Source organism: Mustelus asterias, chromosome 15, assembly GCF_964213995.1.
Source record: "Mustelus asterias chromosome 15, sMusAst1.hap1.1, whole genome shotgun sequence".
Lineage (NCBI taxonomy): Eukaryota > Metazoa > Chordata > Chondrichthyes > Carcharhiniformes > Triakidae > Mustelus > Mustelus asterias.
Window position 1 is genome coordinate 23,794,353 of NC_135815.1, and position 16,495 is coordinate 23,810,847.

Consider the following 16,495-nt stretch of genomic DNA (forward strand, 5'->3'; position numbering starts at 1 on the left):
CAAGACTCCTCAGGATCTTATAGGTTTCAATGAAGTTGCCTCTTAAATTCCAGCAGATACAAGCCTAGCCTGTCCAAGCTTTCCTCAAGACAATTCACCCATTCTAGGTATTCATTTAGTAAACCTTCTTTGAACTACTTCCAATGCATTTACATCCTTTGTGACCAATACTGAACATAGTACTCCAGATGTGGTCACACCAGTGCAAAACACAAGATGAAGACCCTAATTATTCTTAGCCAGAACTCACGGGCTGAAATCAACACCATGGTAGAACCACTTCCAACCGAGCTAGCCAATTCCTGAAGGACCTGTCTGTCCAATCTTTCCTCACAAGACAATCCACCCATTCGTTGGGAAGTAGAACACTTGCCATCCCAAAGGGCTGTTAGAAAATGGTGGTGAGTCACCCGTCTAGTGCATGAATTGCAAAAGTTCAAAATGCAGGTACAGCAAATAAGTAGGTCAGCTAATCGAATGTTATCATTTATTGCGAGAGACATTGAATACCACAGTGCTTCAGATGTGGTAGGTGATGGGAAAACCAAGAGAGAAAAACCTACTTGACCTCATCCTTACCAATCTACTTGTTGCATAGGCATTTGTCCATGACAGTACTGATAGGACTAATCACCATCGCACAATCCTTGCAGACAGAGAGCTTTCTACTTATGAAGGGCAGCTCTATTGTGTTGTAACTACCACTGTATGAAATGGGATAGACCAGGAATAGATCTAACAGCTCAAAACTGCGCATACATTGTGGTTCATCAGCAGCTGCAGAGTCACATTCAGCCACAATCTATAACATTATGACCCAGCATATCCCATTACCATCAAGACGCAGATCAACCCTGGTTCAATAAACAACACAAGACATATGTAAAAATGAGATGCATTGAATCCCTACAGTGCAGGAGGCCATTCAGCCATCCTATCCAGGCCTATCCTCATAGCACCATATATTTGCTAATGCCCCTGACATTAAGGGACAATTTAGCATGGCCAATCAACCTAACTCTCACATCTATGCTCTGTGGGAGGAAATCGGAGCACCCGGAGGAAACCCACACAGACACAGGGAGAACGTGCAAACTCCACAAAGTCACCTGAGGTCAAAATTCAATCCAGGTCCTTGATGCTGAGAGGCACAATGCCACCATACTGTCCACGGCATGCCAACCTGGTGAAGTTAAAACACAGGACTATGTGCATGTTAAAAAGAGAGAACAGCATGCCATAGACAGAGCTGAGCAATTCCACAACCAACAAATCAAATCAAGCACTGCAGTCCTGCCACATCCAGTCGTGAATGCTGGTGGACAATTAAGCAATGAATGACACGAGGGAGCTTCACAAACATTGCTATATTCAATGATGGCACAAGTAGATTGAGTGACACATCTCAGCTCCCTTCAGAGGTCCCCTCAGCTAATTTGGTTCATTCCACATGATATTAATAAGCAAAGGCTACAAACTCTGACAATATCCTGGCTGTATTGCTGTAGGCTTGTGCTCCAGAACTAACTGTGCCCTTGGTCAACTTGGTCAGAAGTGGGGATGTTTGCTAATGTTTAACATTCTTCATTACCATTTCAGACTCCTCTGATACTGAAACTTGTGTCAGTAGCCACATGCAGAAAGACCTGGACGTTCAGGTTTGGGCAGAAAGTGGCAAGTAACTTCGGTACCATGCAAATGCCAGGTAATGATCATTCACAATGAAAGAGAATCTTACCCCCCCCCTCCCCCGCTGCCATTTGACAACATTAACATCGCTGAATCACTCACCAACAATATTCGGAGGGGTTACCATTGACCAGAAACTTGACTGGATCAGCCATACAAATACTGTGGCTACAAAAGCAAGTTAGAGGTTGGGAATTCTGTGGCGAGTATCTCACCTCCTAGCCACCATCTACAAGGTACAAATCTGGATCGTAATAGAATAATCTCCACTTGCCTGGATGAGTGCAGTGCCAACAATGCAAGCAGCTTGACACTAACCAGAACAAAGCAGCTTGCGTGACTCCATCCACGTTAAACATTTACGCTCTCCACCACTGGCACGCAGTGGCTGCAACATACACAACCTACAAGCTGCACCGCAGCAACTTGATAAGGCTCCTTTGGCAACTACTTACAAACCAGTGTGATCTTGACAATCTAACTAAACAAGGACAGAAGATGCATAGGGACATCACCAGCTTCAAGCTCCCCTCCAAATTAAGCACCATCCTGATTCCAACTGCATAGTCATTCCTTCACTTGTCACTGGCTCATAATCCTGGATTATCCTAATAGCAGTGGGTATATCTTCACCACTTGGATTGCAGCGGTTCAAGGCTCACCACCGCCTTATCAAACAGCAATGAGGGTTGGGCATTACGCTCTAGTCTTGTCAGTGACACCCACGTCCCGTGAAAGGACAAAAAAAACTAGCCTCCTGCTGACACCCACCTTGAGCAAGGTGACAAATTGCAATCAACATAAATACAAGAATGCAGGGTTCCTTCCTCAAAGCTGAACTCTCAAAGACCAAACATTATATTTCATCAAAGAGTCATATAGACTTGAAATATCAACTCTTTCTTTCTCCACAGATGCTACCAGACCTGCTGAGTTTTTCCTCATTTTCTGTTTTTATCTCAGATTCCTGCATCTGCAGTATTTTGCCTTTATCACTATATTTAATTCCCTTGATTTACATTTTCCCAATGTATGCACAATTATGCCAAGAAATTAGAAGACAGGATTACATTCTGCATGTGAACACAGTATAAATCAAAACGCCATCAAATACACAAATATACTCTTTCTTAGAATGCATTAGCATACAGTGACTTGAAGCTGGCTGTGATTACATACTCAAATGGCTTCACAAAACAATTTTGAGAATTCGATTGAAACCAAAGGCGTTAAGTATGCAGCTTGTTTTGGACAAAATTGGCTCACTGTGGAAGGGAATGGCTTGATTCACAATGGATCAATTAGAAGCAGCTGCAGCACACTGGGATCTGCTAGTGGTGATATCATTTAGTGCCAAGACAGACTGCAATGTAAAAACAAATCTAGAAACAAAGAAGTGAACTGCAACCTAAAATTACTTGAATGAATCCATAAGTGCAAATGTTCTCACAATAATTCCAAAAGGACCTTAACACAGGACATCCCATGTTTAGGTCAGTAGGTGGATAAATTATTAAAACTTTAACTCAGGGCAAATTAGACGACCTACAAAGAAAAATCAGAAGTTTTGTAAAGGAAAGGAGTTACAAGAAATATAGCACATATTTAACCAAATGAACAAAATGATTATGTGCAACAGCTTTTTACTTCCAGATTCAACAACTCCAAAGGCCTTTCCAAACTCCATAAATCTGAGCTCACAACAAAATTCCACCATTCATAGTACTCCACACCAACTCGTGCTTATCCATCACACCAGCTCTCAATTACTTGTATTGGCTCTTGGTCCAGCATATTATAAAAATAAATTTCTTCCATGGCCTTAGACATCCCAATTTCTGTAATTTCCTCCAGTCCTACAACCCTCCAAGAAATCCATCTTCCCCCAACTCTGATCTCCTATACTTGCTTCACCCTACCATTAGGCAGCTATGCCTTCCATAGTCTAAGACCCCAAGCTCTATAATTCCCTTTTTTAAGGCTTCCCCGAAACCTACTTTGACCAAGATTTGATATTGCAGTACAACCTTATCTGACCTGGTGCCAATTACTGTTTGGTTGCAGTTCTGTGAAGCAACTGGAGATGCTTTCTTACCTTAAATGTGCTATATAAATGTAATGTGCTGCTTATAAATCCTATCGTACGATATACAAGTCAGTCTATAATATAGATAACAAAGACCTTGGTCTTCATTTCCCTGACACTGAATGAGTGAATCAAAGCATGCTGATCAGGGTCATTTTATATGATGAAAAGGAAAACGGAGTAGACAAGTAGCTGGGTCTTGTGCTGGTACATGATAGTGCCGTTGCTATTTACACACATTAGTTAAATGAAATAGGAATGACAGTATACACATCCTTAGAGTCGTGGCTACTGGTCAGGCATTCATTTAGTACACTGGACATTGCAAGCTCCAATGGGAATAGAAGCTTAAGAATTAGAAATCAGGTCATAAAATGAAGAATATGCTGATCATTGCTACATTTCTTTTTGGCCATTTCTAAACTCTGTCTTTCAAAACAGTTATAAAAGCACAGTTAAACACAATGGTGCAGCAAAATCCTTACATCTCACTTCAAAGAGCAGTTTGGCCTTTTCAAAGACTTGCCTTTCATGATATCATGCAATGAATGAAGACAAGCAGCAAGCTGTGTGAAAACTACATTATAGTTTGCCTGAAGGAGCATCTCAGGTTTTGTACCTAAAATAAAAAGATGCAGAGTTTTAAAAAAAATATACAATAAATTTTCCATGCGTCTCTGAACAAGCAAAATAGGTCAACAGTTTTCTTCAAATCTCTTCTCACTGCTAGCTGCATAAAAGAAGCCCACTTCCCAGTCTCATTGCTCACCTTAAAAGTATTCAAGCAAGTTTCAGAAAAGAAATTCCTGCAGCGTCAAATAAAAAACCAAGGTATATTACATGTTTCCCGAAAGTCAATATATAAAAAAATATGCAGAATTATATTCCATGCTTCCAAATGTCTAATTTTTCACACAATTTAATAATGGGCAAAAAGCTAACAAAAAGTGAAAGCCCACAGATTTTCAAACTAGTTAATAAAAGCAATTAAAGTAAAAGCACATGTGACTTATCAAATTTGGTCACCCAAAATTTATGTAGGGAGACTGCATCTTCAACTCCATTTTGAGATAATCTCAGTACATCCAATTGTCAAGGGAAAATTGCAACATTGACTTGACTCAATAAACTAGCCATTAGACTTGAGCAAGGAGACAGGCCATGAGCTATCTTTACTTCCTTTACAAATATGGACCAGCTACTCAAGAAGTTCATTAAACTGATTTAGATTAAAGCAGCCTTGCTTTCTACCACCCTGCACATTCCCCCCCCCCCTCCCCCAAAACAGCCTTGCTTCCTACCACACCTCCCCCGCCAAATCTTGTCCATGTACCAAATACTCACTCTTCAAGTTTTCTATTTCGGAAGAGAGCTGTTTCTTCAATGTTGATCCTAACACTCTCCATGGCTTTCTATCCATTCATTTTTTTTGTGTAAATAAATATCCCTGATCACTTCCTGAAACTATACTTTATGTTGCTGTACAGTGTATTTCAAAGATTGTCCCAAATTTACTTTTGCTGTCTTAGTAAATGTCTTGTATACCTCTAAATTTTTCCTGCAATGCCACAGAGACTTAGATTAGTCGTTTAAGATAATTAATTCTTTCCACAATGCAAAGAGCATCATTACTTTCCTGTACACCACCTGGAGTCATGATGGGGAGATGCTGGCATTGGACTGGGGTAAGCACAGTAAGAAGTCTCACAACACCGGGTTAAAGTCCAACCTGTAAAGTCCACCTGTAGGTCATCCCAGTTATCATAGCTTGCAGCACTCAAAACTGAGATGCATCTTCTAACTAGCTATAGAATTATTCTGGAGACAGATCCTTTCAGACACATACGTGGTGGCTTTTGTGGCAATTTAAGTGAATTAAACAACAAAGTAATTCTGTGAACTTACTTGGTAAGGCAAGGAGACTAATGTAAACCTGTAGCTTTTCAAATATAGCAGTCATCTTTTGCATGTCACTCTGCAGGTCCACATTTCTTGCTCGCAAATTAGCTGTGCACAGTGAGTATTCACATTCTTCTTCCAAACTAGAAGCAGTTCAACAAGGCAAAATGATTATAAGAAATTACTAAGCATCCAAGCCACTCATTCTTCAATGCATTGCTGAACAGATCAGTCATAATTGAAACAATTTTATATAAACTAAATGAACAAATTCACTCTTAGGGGGAATAGCTTCAATTACACCATTGAGGAGCGTGCATATGCACCTACACTGAAACACTATATACTGTTAATGAGCAGGGCTATGGAGAGAGAAACAGAGTTAACGTTTGAGATCCTTGACCTTTTGTCAAGGGATTGAAACATTAATGCTGTTTCTCTCTCGACAGATGCTGCCACACCTGAGTGTCTCCAGTATTTTCTGTTTTTATTTTAGAATTCCAGCATCTGCAGTGTTTTGCTTTTGCATGAGTGTTTATGTTACCCGCCTAGCTTGGTTTAAAACAAAAAAAAATGTGAATAGCAACTCGATCAGGGTAATATTCATAGTTATACTGTTAGTTGATCTCAAATTCTGCTAAGCAAGAGTCACCCATCAAGTTCATTATTGTGCGAGCAAATGTTCAATTAAGAACAAAACAAAGAACAGTACAGCACAGGAACAGGCCCTTCGGCCCTCCAAGCCTGCACCGGTCACGTTGTCCTATCTAGACCAACTACCTGTATCTCTCTATTCCCCGTCTGTTCATATGCCTATCCAGATAAGTCCTAAATGTCGCTAAAGTGTCTGCCTCAACCACCTCACTTGGCAGTGCATTCCAGGCCCCCACCACTCTTAAAAAAACCTCCCCCACACATCTCCACTGAACCTTTATCTTGAACTTGTGCCCCCTTGTAATTGTCATTTCTGCCCTGGGAAAAAGCTTCCAACTATTCACTCTACCTATACCCCTCATAATTTTATAAACTTCTATCAGGAGTCCCTATTCACAAATGAACTAATGTCTGACTTACTTATTCACTAACTTTAGATGGAAAAAAACTCAGAAGAAATGCCTATAAACGACAAAAATAAATGCATGCTTTTGACATAAAGAAGAAATGAGAACTTTTATTTTCAAAAGCAAATGATTAAAACCAAGTTGGAAAGGAAAAAAACGAAGTGAGATGGTGCCTTCTTAATTTTTAGTGCATTTGTGAAGCGTTGTATGATTCCATTGGATCACACAAGATGAATGGACGATGGCTGCATCTCAAACGGCAAGCTTGCCATCGGGATGAGACCAACATACAGGTCGCCCACATCTGCAATACTTCAACTTGACTGGGGTCGGAGTTGGTGCACGAGAAGTCCTCATTGCTGACCAGAGTGCTTGGAGACAAGCGGTCAGGGTGTGGAAATACAGTGCGTAAAATAAATAACCAGAAGAAAATCATCGGTTGATCTTGTGCCAACACTTTTGTGCCAACTGCAGAAGGGACTGTCACTCACGAATTAGTCTCTTCAGCCATAAGAGAGGATGTTCAGTACAGAAGTGACATACACTGGGGGTGCAGTCCATCATCTCCTGGGACAGATGGATGCTTAGCTAATTAACTATATCAGCCTTTACTTAATTCCTACATTAATATCACAATTGAGTGTTATTATATGTGTGCATGGGCATGCACATGTATTGGGGAAGGTATGGGGAAGAGAGAGAAACATAAGGTTTGGAGTTTAATGGTTTTACAGTAGTCTAAATTCAGCTATACTATTCATCCCATTTATTAGAACTATGAACATTATCACAATTGCACCAATAATGGAAGATTGCACAGTTAGGGCCAATATGTCCATTTCAAAGTTGGCTTACACTTGATCATCAAGTGTTACCTTTCACTATGGGAGTAAAGAAAGTGGAATGCATTTTCTTTCCATCTTTAATCATAACTAAGAGCATGAAACTTTCAGTAACTTCTTACTCACATCCCTCTTTGCAAGGTATGTTTCAGCAATCACCAATTTCCACCACCACATTTTTAAATGCTTACCTTGCAGAACTAATCTTTCATATTCACGGACATTTTGGTCTTAAATTGCTGGTTAGACATCTGATAGTGTTCCATTGCGTTTCAGTAGCAATGAGATGATAGAATGTCACAACTCACAAAAGCATGTTTTGTGTTTTAAAGGTAATCACAAAGATTATCTCTAATGCTAGCAATCTGACTCCCCAGCAAGTGTGTACATGGATAATGGAAGAAAACGTCAGTACTTCATTGGAAAGTCTGGAGTATAAAGCTTCAAACAAATCTCTATAGTAGAACTTCTGCATTAGCAGTGCACAAAAAGCATTTCACCGTGCTATATACAAGTTACAAGGATCAAAAGAATTTACCTTTTTAATTGGTATGGTAGAATTTTCCTTAGGAAGCAAGTGTAAGAAGTAAAGACATCTGAAAATGGTTTAAGTTTCACAGTAGTTTCCTAGAAAAAGGAGGGAAAGAGATTCTCACTGATATGTATGTCCACATTAATTCTGAAACAAAGAAAACTAAATTTAAGACAACTTTAGTAAACTTACTAGTGTAGTAACAGTTTCTTCAGTAATGCTCTCAAATAGATGCAACATTCCTTCCTCTAGGGGACGGACATAAGAGGCATTTTCATGCAGATATTCAGAAAACTGAAATAAAAGAGAAAATGTGATTTGGCGTGTACATGCAATAAAATTTACATACAGGACAATTTCAAAATTTGCAGACGACACAAAACTTGGAATTATTGCGAGCTGTGAAGAGAATAGTGTTACACTTCAAAAGATACAGACAGGTGGGGGAGTTGGTGGACAGTTGGCAGACAGAATTGAATGCAGGAAAGTGCGAAGTGAATCATTTTGGTGGAAAGGCTATGGAGAGACAATATAAAGAGTGCAATTCTAAATGGGGTACAAGAGCAGGCGTGTGCATGCATGCACGATCATTGAAGGTGGCAGGACAGGTTGAGACAGCAGTTAACAAAGTGTATAGAATCTTGGGTTTTATAAATAAAGGCAGAGTATAAAAGCAAGGAAGTTATGCAGAACCATTATGGGGCACAGGTTCAGCCTCAGCTGGAAAATTCTAGGCATCGTACTACAGGGAAAATGTGGAGGCATTACAGAGGATGCAGAAAATATTCCCAAAAATGATTCCAGGAATGAGGAGCTTCAGAGAATCTAGGACTGCTCTCAGGGAAGAGAGGCCGAGAGGAAATTTGATGTCGAGATATTCAAAATCATGAGGGAACTGTACAGAGTAGAGAGCAAGAAGGCGGTGACAGATTTAAGGTAATTAAGAAAAAACCTTTTTACGCAGGTAATGGTTAGAATCTGGAATGTACTGCCCGAGAATGTGGTGGAGGCAAATTCAATCATAGTTTTTAAAAGAGAATTGGATTCTTTTCTGAAAAAGTAAAATTTGCAGGACTACTGGGAATTGGTGGGGAAGTGCAATAGGCGGGTTACTCTTGCAGACAGCCAGCATCGACAAAATAGGCAAATGGCCTCCTTTTGTAACCATTCTATGGATTCTATATCATTTTACTTACATCACGTTAGCAAAACATTCTGGTGCTTCACAGAAAACACAAAATAATTGGAGCCTTTAAAATCATATCAACAAATCAAAAGAATGGAAATTTCAACACAAAGACTATTTGGTCACATCAGTACTTTACTATCATAACTATCTCCATTTTCAAACATCCACGGATACAGTGCACATGAATAAATTGAAACACAAGAGATGGCAAGTGTAATATGCTCGGGAGGTGACTTTGAATCTATGGTTTCCAAAATTATCCACGATTTGGGTTTCCCTTGTTCCATGGCTGGGTCTGGTGTAGACTAATTGGTAGAGATTAATTGCCAAAGATGAGTCAACAACTCCACTGTCATTGCATCACCAGAATGGTAGAAGGTGGATGTGATCAGGCTATGCAGGCCATTTTAACTGGGGGACAGCTAAAGACTGTACATTCTCCAATGCACGAGTGAAAGCAGGCAGCCACATCTTTAATACAGGAGGCTGAGAGAAATTTATTCATTTTTATTTTTGAAGTTTGCTGATAGGTTAAGCTGGCAGGCAGGCAAGATCAGCCCATCATTCCTCAACCCAGAGGCACAAGCACATAAAGTAGCACTCCATCCAATTTTGCTGCCTGGCAGAGAAATACTTTTGACCATCAACTTCTTGCTAATTGAGAATTTTCCATGAGGGGAAAATGGCACATACAAGCTCACATACATCCTAATACTGAACAGGACTGCGTAACTAGAAAATATAGAAACATTTCAGATGCATTTTGTTGCCGATATAAAATAATCTTTGAACATTACAAATATTTTCCCTGATCAATCAGAAACTCAATTCTGATTGAATGGAATCAGTATTTAACAATTAGAATTTGTGGCCTTAAGTGGCCATAGTATCTCAGTGCTCTGAATGTTATAAACACTTGCCCGAGAAAAACAGTTTGTCATTTGACACAGCAAGCATTGCTATAGGAGATCTGTTAATATCAAATACAAGTGAGCATAGATATCCCCATGGTTCCAAATGTTACTTTTGGCAAAAATCTATTGCAAGAACTGTAATTAAATTCTCAAGACAGGATATTCAGCTTTCATGTGTGACATTCGTCGGTTTGACCAGAGTTTCTCCCTGGTGTTTTGGGAAGCTGTTCTGACTTCAAACTGGATGCATCCAGAGGGCTGCAGGAAGGTACAAGGCTGAGATGTCAGCAGTTCAATTCTCCAACCAAAGGACTCAGTTCCAATATCACGTGAGCATTAGTCTTTGCTGTGTTAAATCTGTGGAAAGGGTTTTTGTCTATGGGAAGTTTTTACTTGATTGGAACATTTTAGATATATTTATATATAGAATATAGAACATTACAGCGCAGTACAGGCCCTTCGGCCCTCAATGTTGCGCCGATCTGTGAAACCAATCTAAAGCCCATCTAACCTACCCTATTCCAATATCATCCATATGTTTATCCAATGACCATTTAAATGCCCTTAATGTTGGCGAGTCCACTACTGCTGCAGGCAGGGCATTCCACGCCCTTACTACTCTCTGAGTAAAGAACTTACCTCTAACATCTGTCCTATATCTCTCACCCCTCAATTTAAAGCTATGTCCCCTCATGCTAGCCATCACCATCCGAGGAAAAAGGCTCTCACTGTCCACTCTATCTAATCCTCTGATTATCTTATATGCCTCTATTAAGTCACCTCTTAACCTTCTTCTCTCTAATGAAAACAGCCTCAAGTCCCTCAGCCTTTCCTCAAAGACCTTCCCACCATACCAGGCAACATCCTAGTAAATCTCCTCTGCACCCTTTCCAATGCTTCCACATCTTTCCTATAATGTGGCGACCAGAACTGTACACAATACTTCAAGTGCGGCCGCACCAGAGTTTTCTACAACTGCAACATGACCTCATGGCTCCGAAACTCAATCCCTCTACCAATAAAAGCTAACACACCGTACGCCTTCTTAACAACCCTACCAACCTGGGTGCCAACTTTCAGGGATCTATGCACATGGACACCGAGATCTCTCTGCTCATCCACACTACCAAGTATCTTACCATTAGCCCAGTACTCTGTATTCCTGTTACTCCTTCCAAAGTGAATCACCTCACACTTTTCCGCATTAAACTCCATTTGCCACCTCTCAACCCAGCTCTGCAGCTTATCTATGTCCGTCTGTAACCTGCAACATCCTTCTGCACTGTCCACAACTCCACCGACTTTAGTGTCATCCGCAAATTTACTAACCCATCCTTCTACGCCCTCATCCAGGTCATTTATAAAAATGACAAACAGCAGTGGCCCCAAAACAGATCCTTGCAGTACACCACTAGTAACTGAACTCCAGGATGAACATTTCCCATCAACCACCACCCTCTGTCTTCTTACAACTAGCCAATTCCTGATCCAAACTGCTAAATCACCCTCAATCCCATGCCTCTGTATCTTCTGCAATAGCTTACCGTGGGGAACCTTAAGGGTTATACATTATCGTGCCCTGTTTTTGCTTGTAATTGATAAAAGTTGTTAATTTTCTTTGCATACATGTTAACTATACTCTTAAATAAACTTTGTTTGATAAAAGTTCCCTAGTGGGTCATTTGAATCATACCCGAGGTGAAACATTATGCTTATCCTAGCCAAATTCAAAGTGCAAAACTTATGATTCAGGCGGGCTTCATAAAACACTCATAATTCAGGTCTGAAACTCCAATGTCAGAGTGCAATGATATTGGAGGAAATCGATCAAGATTCGGTAGGGAAAACTTGAAAAGATCAAGACAAGATATCCATATCAGATAGCATTCATAGTGCTGCTTGAATTTTGTATTATTCAACATCTAAATACAACACAACTAAACGTTGTGCGTGTATGAGAGAAAAAGAGAAAGATTAATGATTAACATGGCAGCAATTGTGTATCAAAGATTGACTAGGTTTATTTAGGAAGAGCTTGGGGCTAAAACTTGATGCCCTGGCAATAGAATGTTCCAGACTGTGATTGTTACAACAACAGTTGTGATCACGTCATGGCTGCTGATGCACATCAAATAGACAAGATACTAAGTTAGGCTAGAAATCACAAGACAATGTGCTGTTAAGAACCAAATGTACAAGGAAACATTTCCAGTTTGCCAAGTAGAAAAGAGGCATTTCCTTCTTTTAGGACAGTACAATAAGAATGCATGCTGACTTTCAATGTGCCCTGTCAATAATATTCTGCTTGTAAACTGCTTTTATGTTGAAGAATAAAGTGATTGTAATCAGAACCATCAACTGACTTTGTTTGTACTTAATTAACGCACCTTAACCCCTTTGCAATAACAGTTTCTGAAATGACACATGCAAAACATCAATTTATCTTTTGCAACAAAACTTATTCACCTATTGTGCATTTCAAGAATGGTCTATTTTTCTTTAAGATTAACAGCATTTGCTGTTTTACTTTCACAGAACATTTAAAGCCTTTGACTGTGTGTAAAAGGAAATTTTCCTCTCTTTAAACGCACCCCATCTCTCTCAATAATGACTGTTAATACAATAGACATGTATTGATAAATTCTAATACTGTAATCTTGTATAACTCTCTTGCGACAAGAAATTTAGTTAGGTCTTAGTAAACCATAAGACAAGGATACAATATGGGCAAAAACATTTCTGGAACTTAAATGATTGTGCTACAGCTGAAGTATTTACTGGCAGCATAAAGGGCAAATGTCATTAAAGTCGCTATTAGGAACAGCAAATTTCTAAGAACTAAACATACCTTTTGGTTCAAAGGAGATATGGTGTCTGTTGCAGAATCAATGGGGTAGATCTGAATTCTTTGCTCAGTATAGGTATGAAGATTTAGCAATGCTCCCACCAAATCTCGAACAAAAGCCAGTGCCTGTCCATTAAGATCGCGAGCTTTCAGCTGAAATGTAACATAGTTCTTTATGTGGAATGTAACATGGTAATTAGTTTGATAGAAGCTTTCTTCCCTCCCTCGTGGCCATCATCCATATTTGAGTCTCAACAGCGAATGCTGATGGTTATCAGACCACTCAGGTTATAGAGCTGAACCTGCTCCTTAACTATACACACATACATGTGTATACTTAGTAGAAGTGACTACAAGATGATCAGCAGTGATAACTATTCGACATCAACCAACTCATCGTGGGCCAGGAATTGAGCCTATGGACTCACCTGATCTGTGCGACTGAAAAAGGAATGAACCTCCAATGAATGAGATAGATGATGTTCTATTAATTACCAGCAGATAACTATAAAAAACTTTGATTTGGATTAAATGCTAAAACAAATACAGGACTGGGTATCACTGGCAAGACCAGCATTCATCACCCATCAAAAGTTGCCCTCAAGGTGGTGGTAATGAGGTGCCTTCTTGAATACAACTGAGTGGCTTGCTGGGCCATTAACCACATTGCTGTCTGGCTGGAATCATATATAGACCAGACGGGCAAGGACAGATTTTCTTTCATAAAAGGATAGTAGTGAATCAGATTTTGTTTTAAAGCAATACAGTAGTTTGTGGTATTCTTATTTATACGAGCTTTAAACTTCCCAGCTACCATGGTGAGATTTGAACTCATGTCTCAAGGTCATTACTCTAGGTCTCGGGATTATTAATTGAGTAACACAACCACAATGCTATTGTATCTCATAAAAATGCACATTAAGAGTTTTACAATCTCTTTCTCACAAATCGCTCAGGCTTACAACTGCAGAGAATCAAGTAGCTTTGGCACAAATCTTTTGAAAGAATCTCTGAGCAACTTCAATTTGGAACTAACCATTAAACTTACCATAAAACAAAACAATTGTACATACATACATCTATCAACTATTATAACAAATTGATTCATAAAACATTTGAGGTCCCAAGAAACATCTCAAAATGTTTTCAGATAGCTTCAAGGGAAAACAGATGCCAAATCAGAGAATAGGAATGATAGAAACGTAGAACATAGGAGAAATGGGCCATTCGGCCCTCCAAGCCTGCTGCATCATTCAATATGATCACGGCTGATCCTTTATTTCAACACCATTATCCCATGATGACCAAAAGCTGTCAGAAATGTTTTGAAAAGGTGGGAGGGAAAAATGGAAGCGAAATTGATGGGATGAGTCAGATAAAGGCCGAGACAACTGAAGAGTTGCACATGACACTGTTCTTCCCTTACCTCCTCTGAAGCTCACCCAAGTCTGTACAGACTGAGAATAAGGAAGGATTGTACATTAATTACCTGCTGATTTGTTGTTCAGATTCTTCTTAAACCAATCACCAACAGTAGATGTACAAGGGATGTCTTCTCCTCCTCCTCCTCCTCCCCCCCCTCCCCCCCCTTCAAATCTTTGGTATTTTATTTCTCTTCAGCTATTCATTCTGTATTTTTTATTTACCAAAATAAACAATTTGTACATACAAATTGCATTGTGGGACTGGTGCAAAGAATTGCTAGCCACAATTTGGTTGATATTCCCAAATAAAATAGCCCTGATGGGTACTGAATTTTCGGAGGTTTTGACTACATCTGATCTTGGGATACTTGATGCTAACACTGGACAGCACGAATGGAGAAATATTTTGCAAGGATGCTTAACCTTACAGATATTCTTCACCTTCACTTTTTAAGGATATGTAAATATGAAAACATTGATGCTGCATTTGAAGCCACCAAAAATGTGTGGAGCACAAGTGGTCAGTGCTTCGGCCTTTGTTCAGAGTGCTTAAATCAGGAATTTGGTGCAAGTGGGAACTCTGCTGCTTTTAATTTTTTTTTAAACCTCAAGTAATTGTTTTTGCCAAAGAAACTCCTATTTGCTACTATGTTACTTCAATAAATTCAGAAATTAAACTAGATAAACCAAAATAAACTAATTCAATTAAAAATAACCAACCAATCAAATAAAATTTGATAGACATGGCAGATGGTGTGCATAACTGCAGCATGTGGGGGTTTGTGGTGAACACTGCAATCCCAGAAAACCCTATCTGCGGAAAGCACCTACAGCTTGGCAAACTTTGGCTCAGAGTTGTTGAGCAGCAGCAGATATTGCAAAAGAGGGAGGGGGAAAAAGGTTAACAGTCACACTCTTTACTTAAGTAGAAATCTAGAGTTGGTCAATGTGGGGATCCAGGATGAAGTGATCAAAATCAATCCTGTTTACATGTTGCAGTAAAAGCCCTTGGACCTTGACCAACAGGTATAAGGTAATTGCTACTTGTGTGGATGAGATCCAGGATTGCAGGGCGGATGGACAAACTGATCAGAGTACCATGGTGTAGGAGGCCATCCAACTGGGGAGAGTGAAAAGGAATGCAGTAGGGATATGGATCAATATAGTCTGGAAGTTAGATACTGCTTCTTTGCAGCCACAACCAGGAGCTCCAAAGGTTATATAGCCTGCGCAGTGTTTTGTAATGTAGAAACAAGGTAGCTAATTTATGCACAGCCAGGGCCCATGAACAGCAATATGACAATAAACAGTTTTTTTTAAATGATGGGGGATAAATGTTAGCCTGGACAACAGGGATAACTTCTCTGGCTTTCTAAATAGTTAAAAGGTATTTTATGCCCACCCAAGAAAGCAGATGGAGGCTCAGTTTAATTTTCCTCTGAAAGACACCTCTGACCATGCAGTACTTTCAGTACTGCACTAGTATTTCAGCCCAGATCTTGCAAGCAAATATCTGGACCAGGACTTGAATCCACAACCTTCTAGCAGGGGTGAGAGTTCATAGAATCATAGAAACCCTACAGTGCAGAAGGAGGCCATTCAGCCCATCGAGTCTGCACTGACCACAATCCCACCCAGGCCCTACCCCTACATATTTTACCCGCTAATCCCACTAACCTACGCATCTCAGGACTCTAAGGGGCAATTTTTAACCTGGCCAATCAACCTAACCCGCACATCTTTGGACTGTGGGAGGAAACCGGAGCACCCGGAGGAAACCCACGCAGACACGAGGAGAATGTGCAAACTCCACACAGACAGTGACCCGAGCCGGGAATCGAACCCAGGACCCTGGAGCTGTGAAGCAGCAGTGCTAACCACTGTGCTACCGTTCAGCCAGCAATGACACAAAAAATAAAGTTTGATTACAAATGTTACTCAAAAATTGTTTTAGAAAATACTATTCTACACGGGCACTCTTCCATCTCCATGATGGTTTCCTACATATACATCA

The 16,495-nt window shown here is 39.9% G+C and overlaps 1 protein-coding gene across 3 annotated transcripts in view; it reads right to left on the minus strand.

Annotated features, from left to right (window-relative positions):
- The window catches only part of ppp1r21 (protein phosphatase 1, regulatory subunit 21), a 75,937-nt gene that overhangs the window by 23,396 nt on the left and 36,046 nt on the right, over window positions 1-16,495 (minus strand). For all 3 annotated transcript variants that reach the window (XM_078229650.1, XM_078229651.1, XM_078229652.1), the window contains 5 exons: window positions 13,061-13,210; window positions 8,302-8,403; window positions 8,116-8,204; window positions 5,681-5,817; window positions 4,302-4,394 (listed from right to left, as the gene is read on the minus strand). In XM_078229650.1, the coding sequence (XP_078085776.1) occupies window positions 4,302-4,394; window positions 5,681-5,817; window positions 8,116-8,204; window positions 8,302-8,403; window positions 13,061-13,210 (571 nt within the window). The remainder of the gene's footprint in view (window positions 1-4,301; window positions 4,395-5,680; window positions 5,818-8,115; window positions 8,205-8,301; window positions 8,404-13,060; window positions 13,211-16,495) is intronic.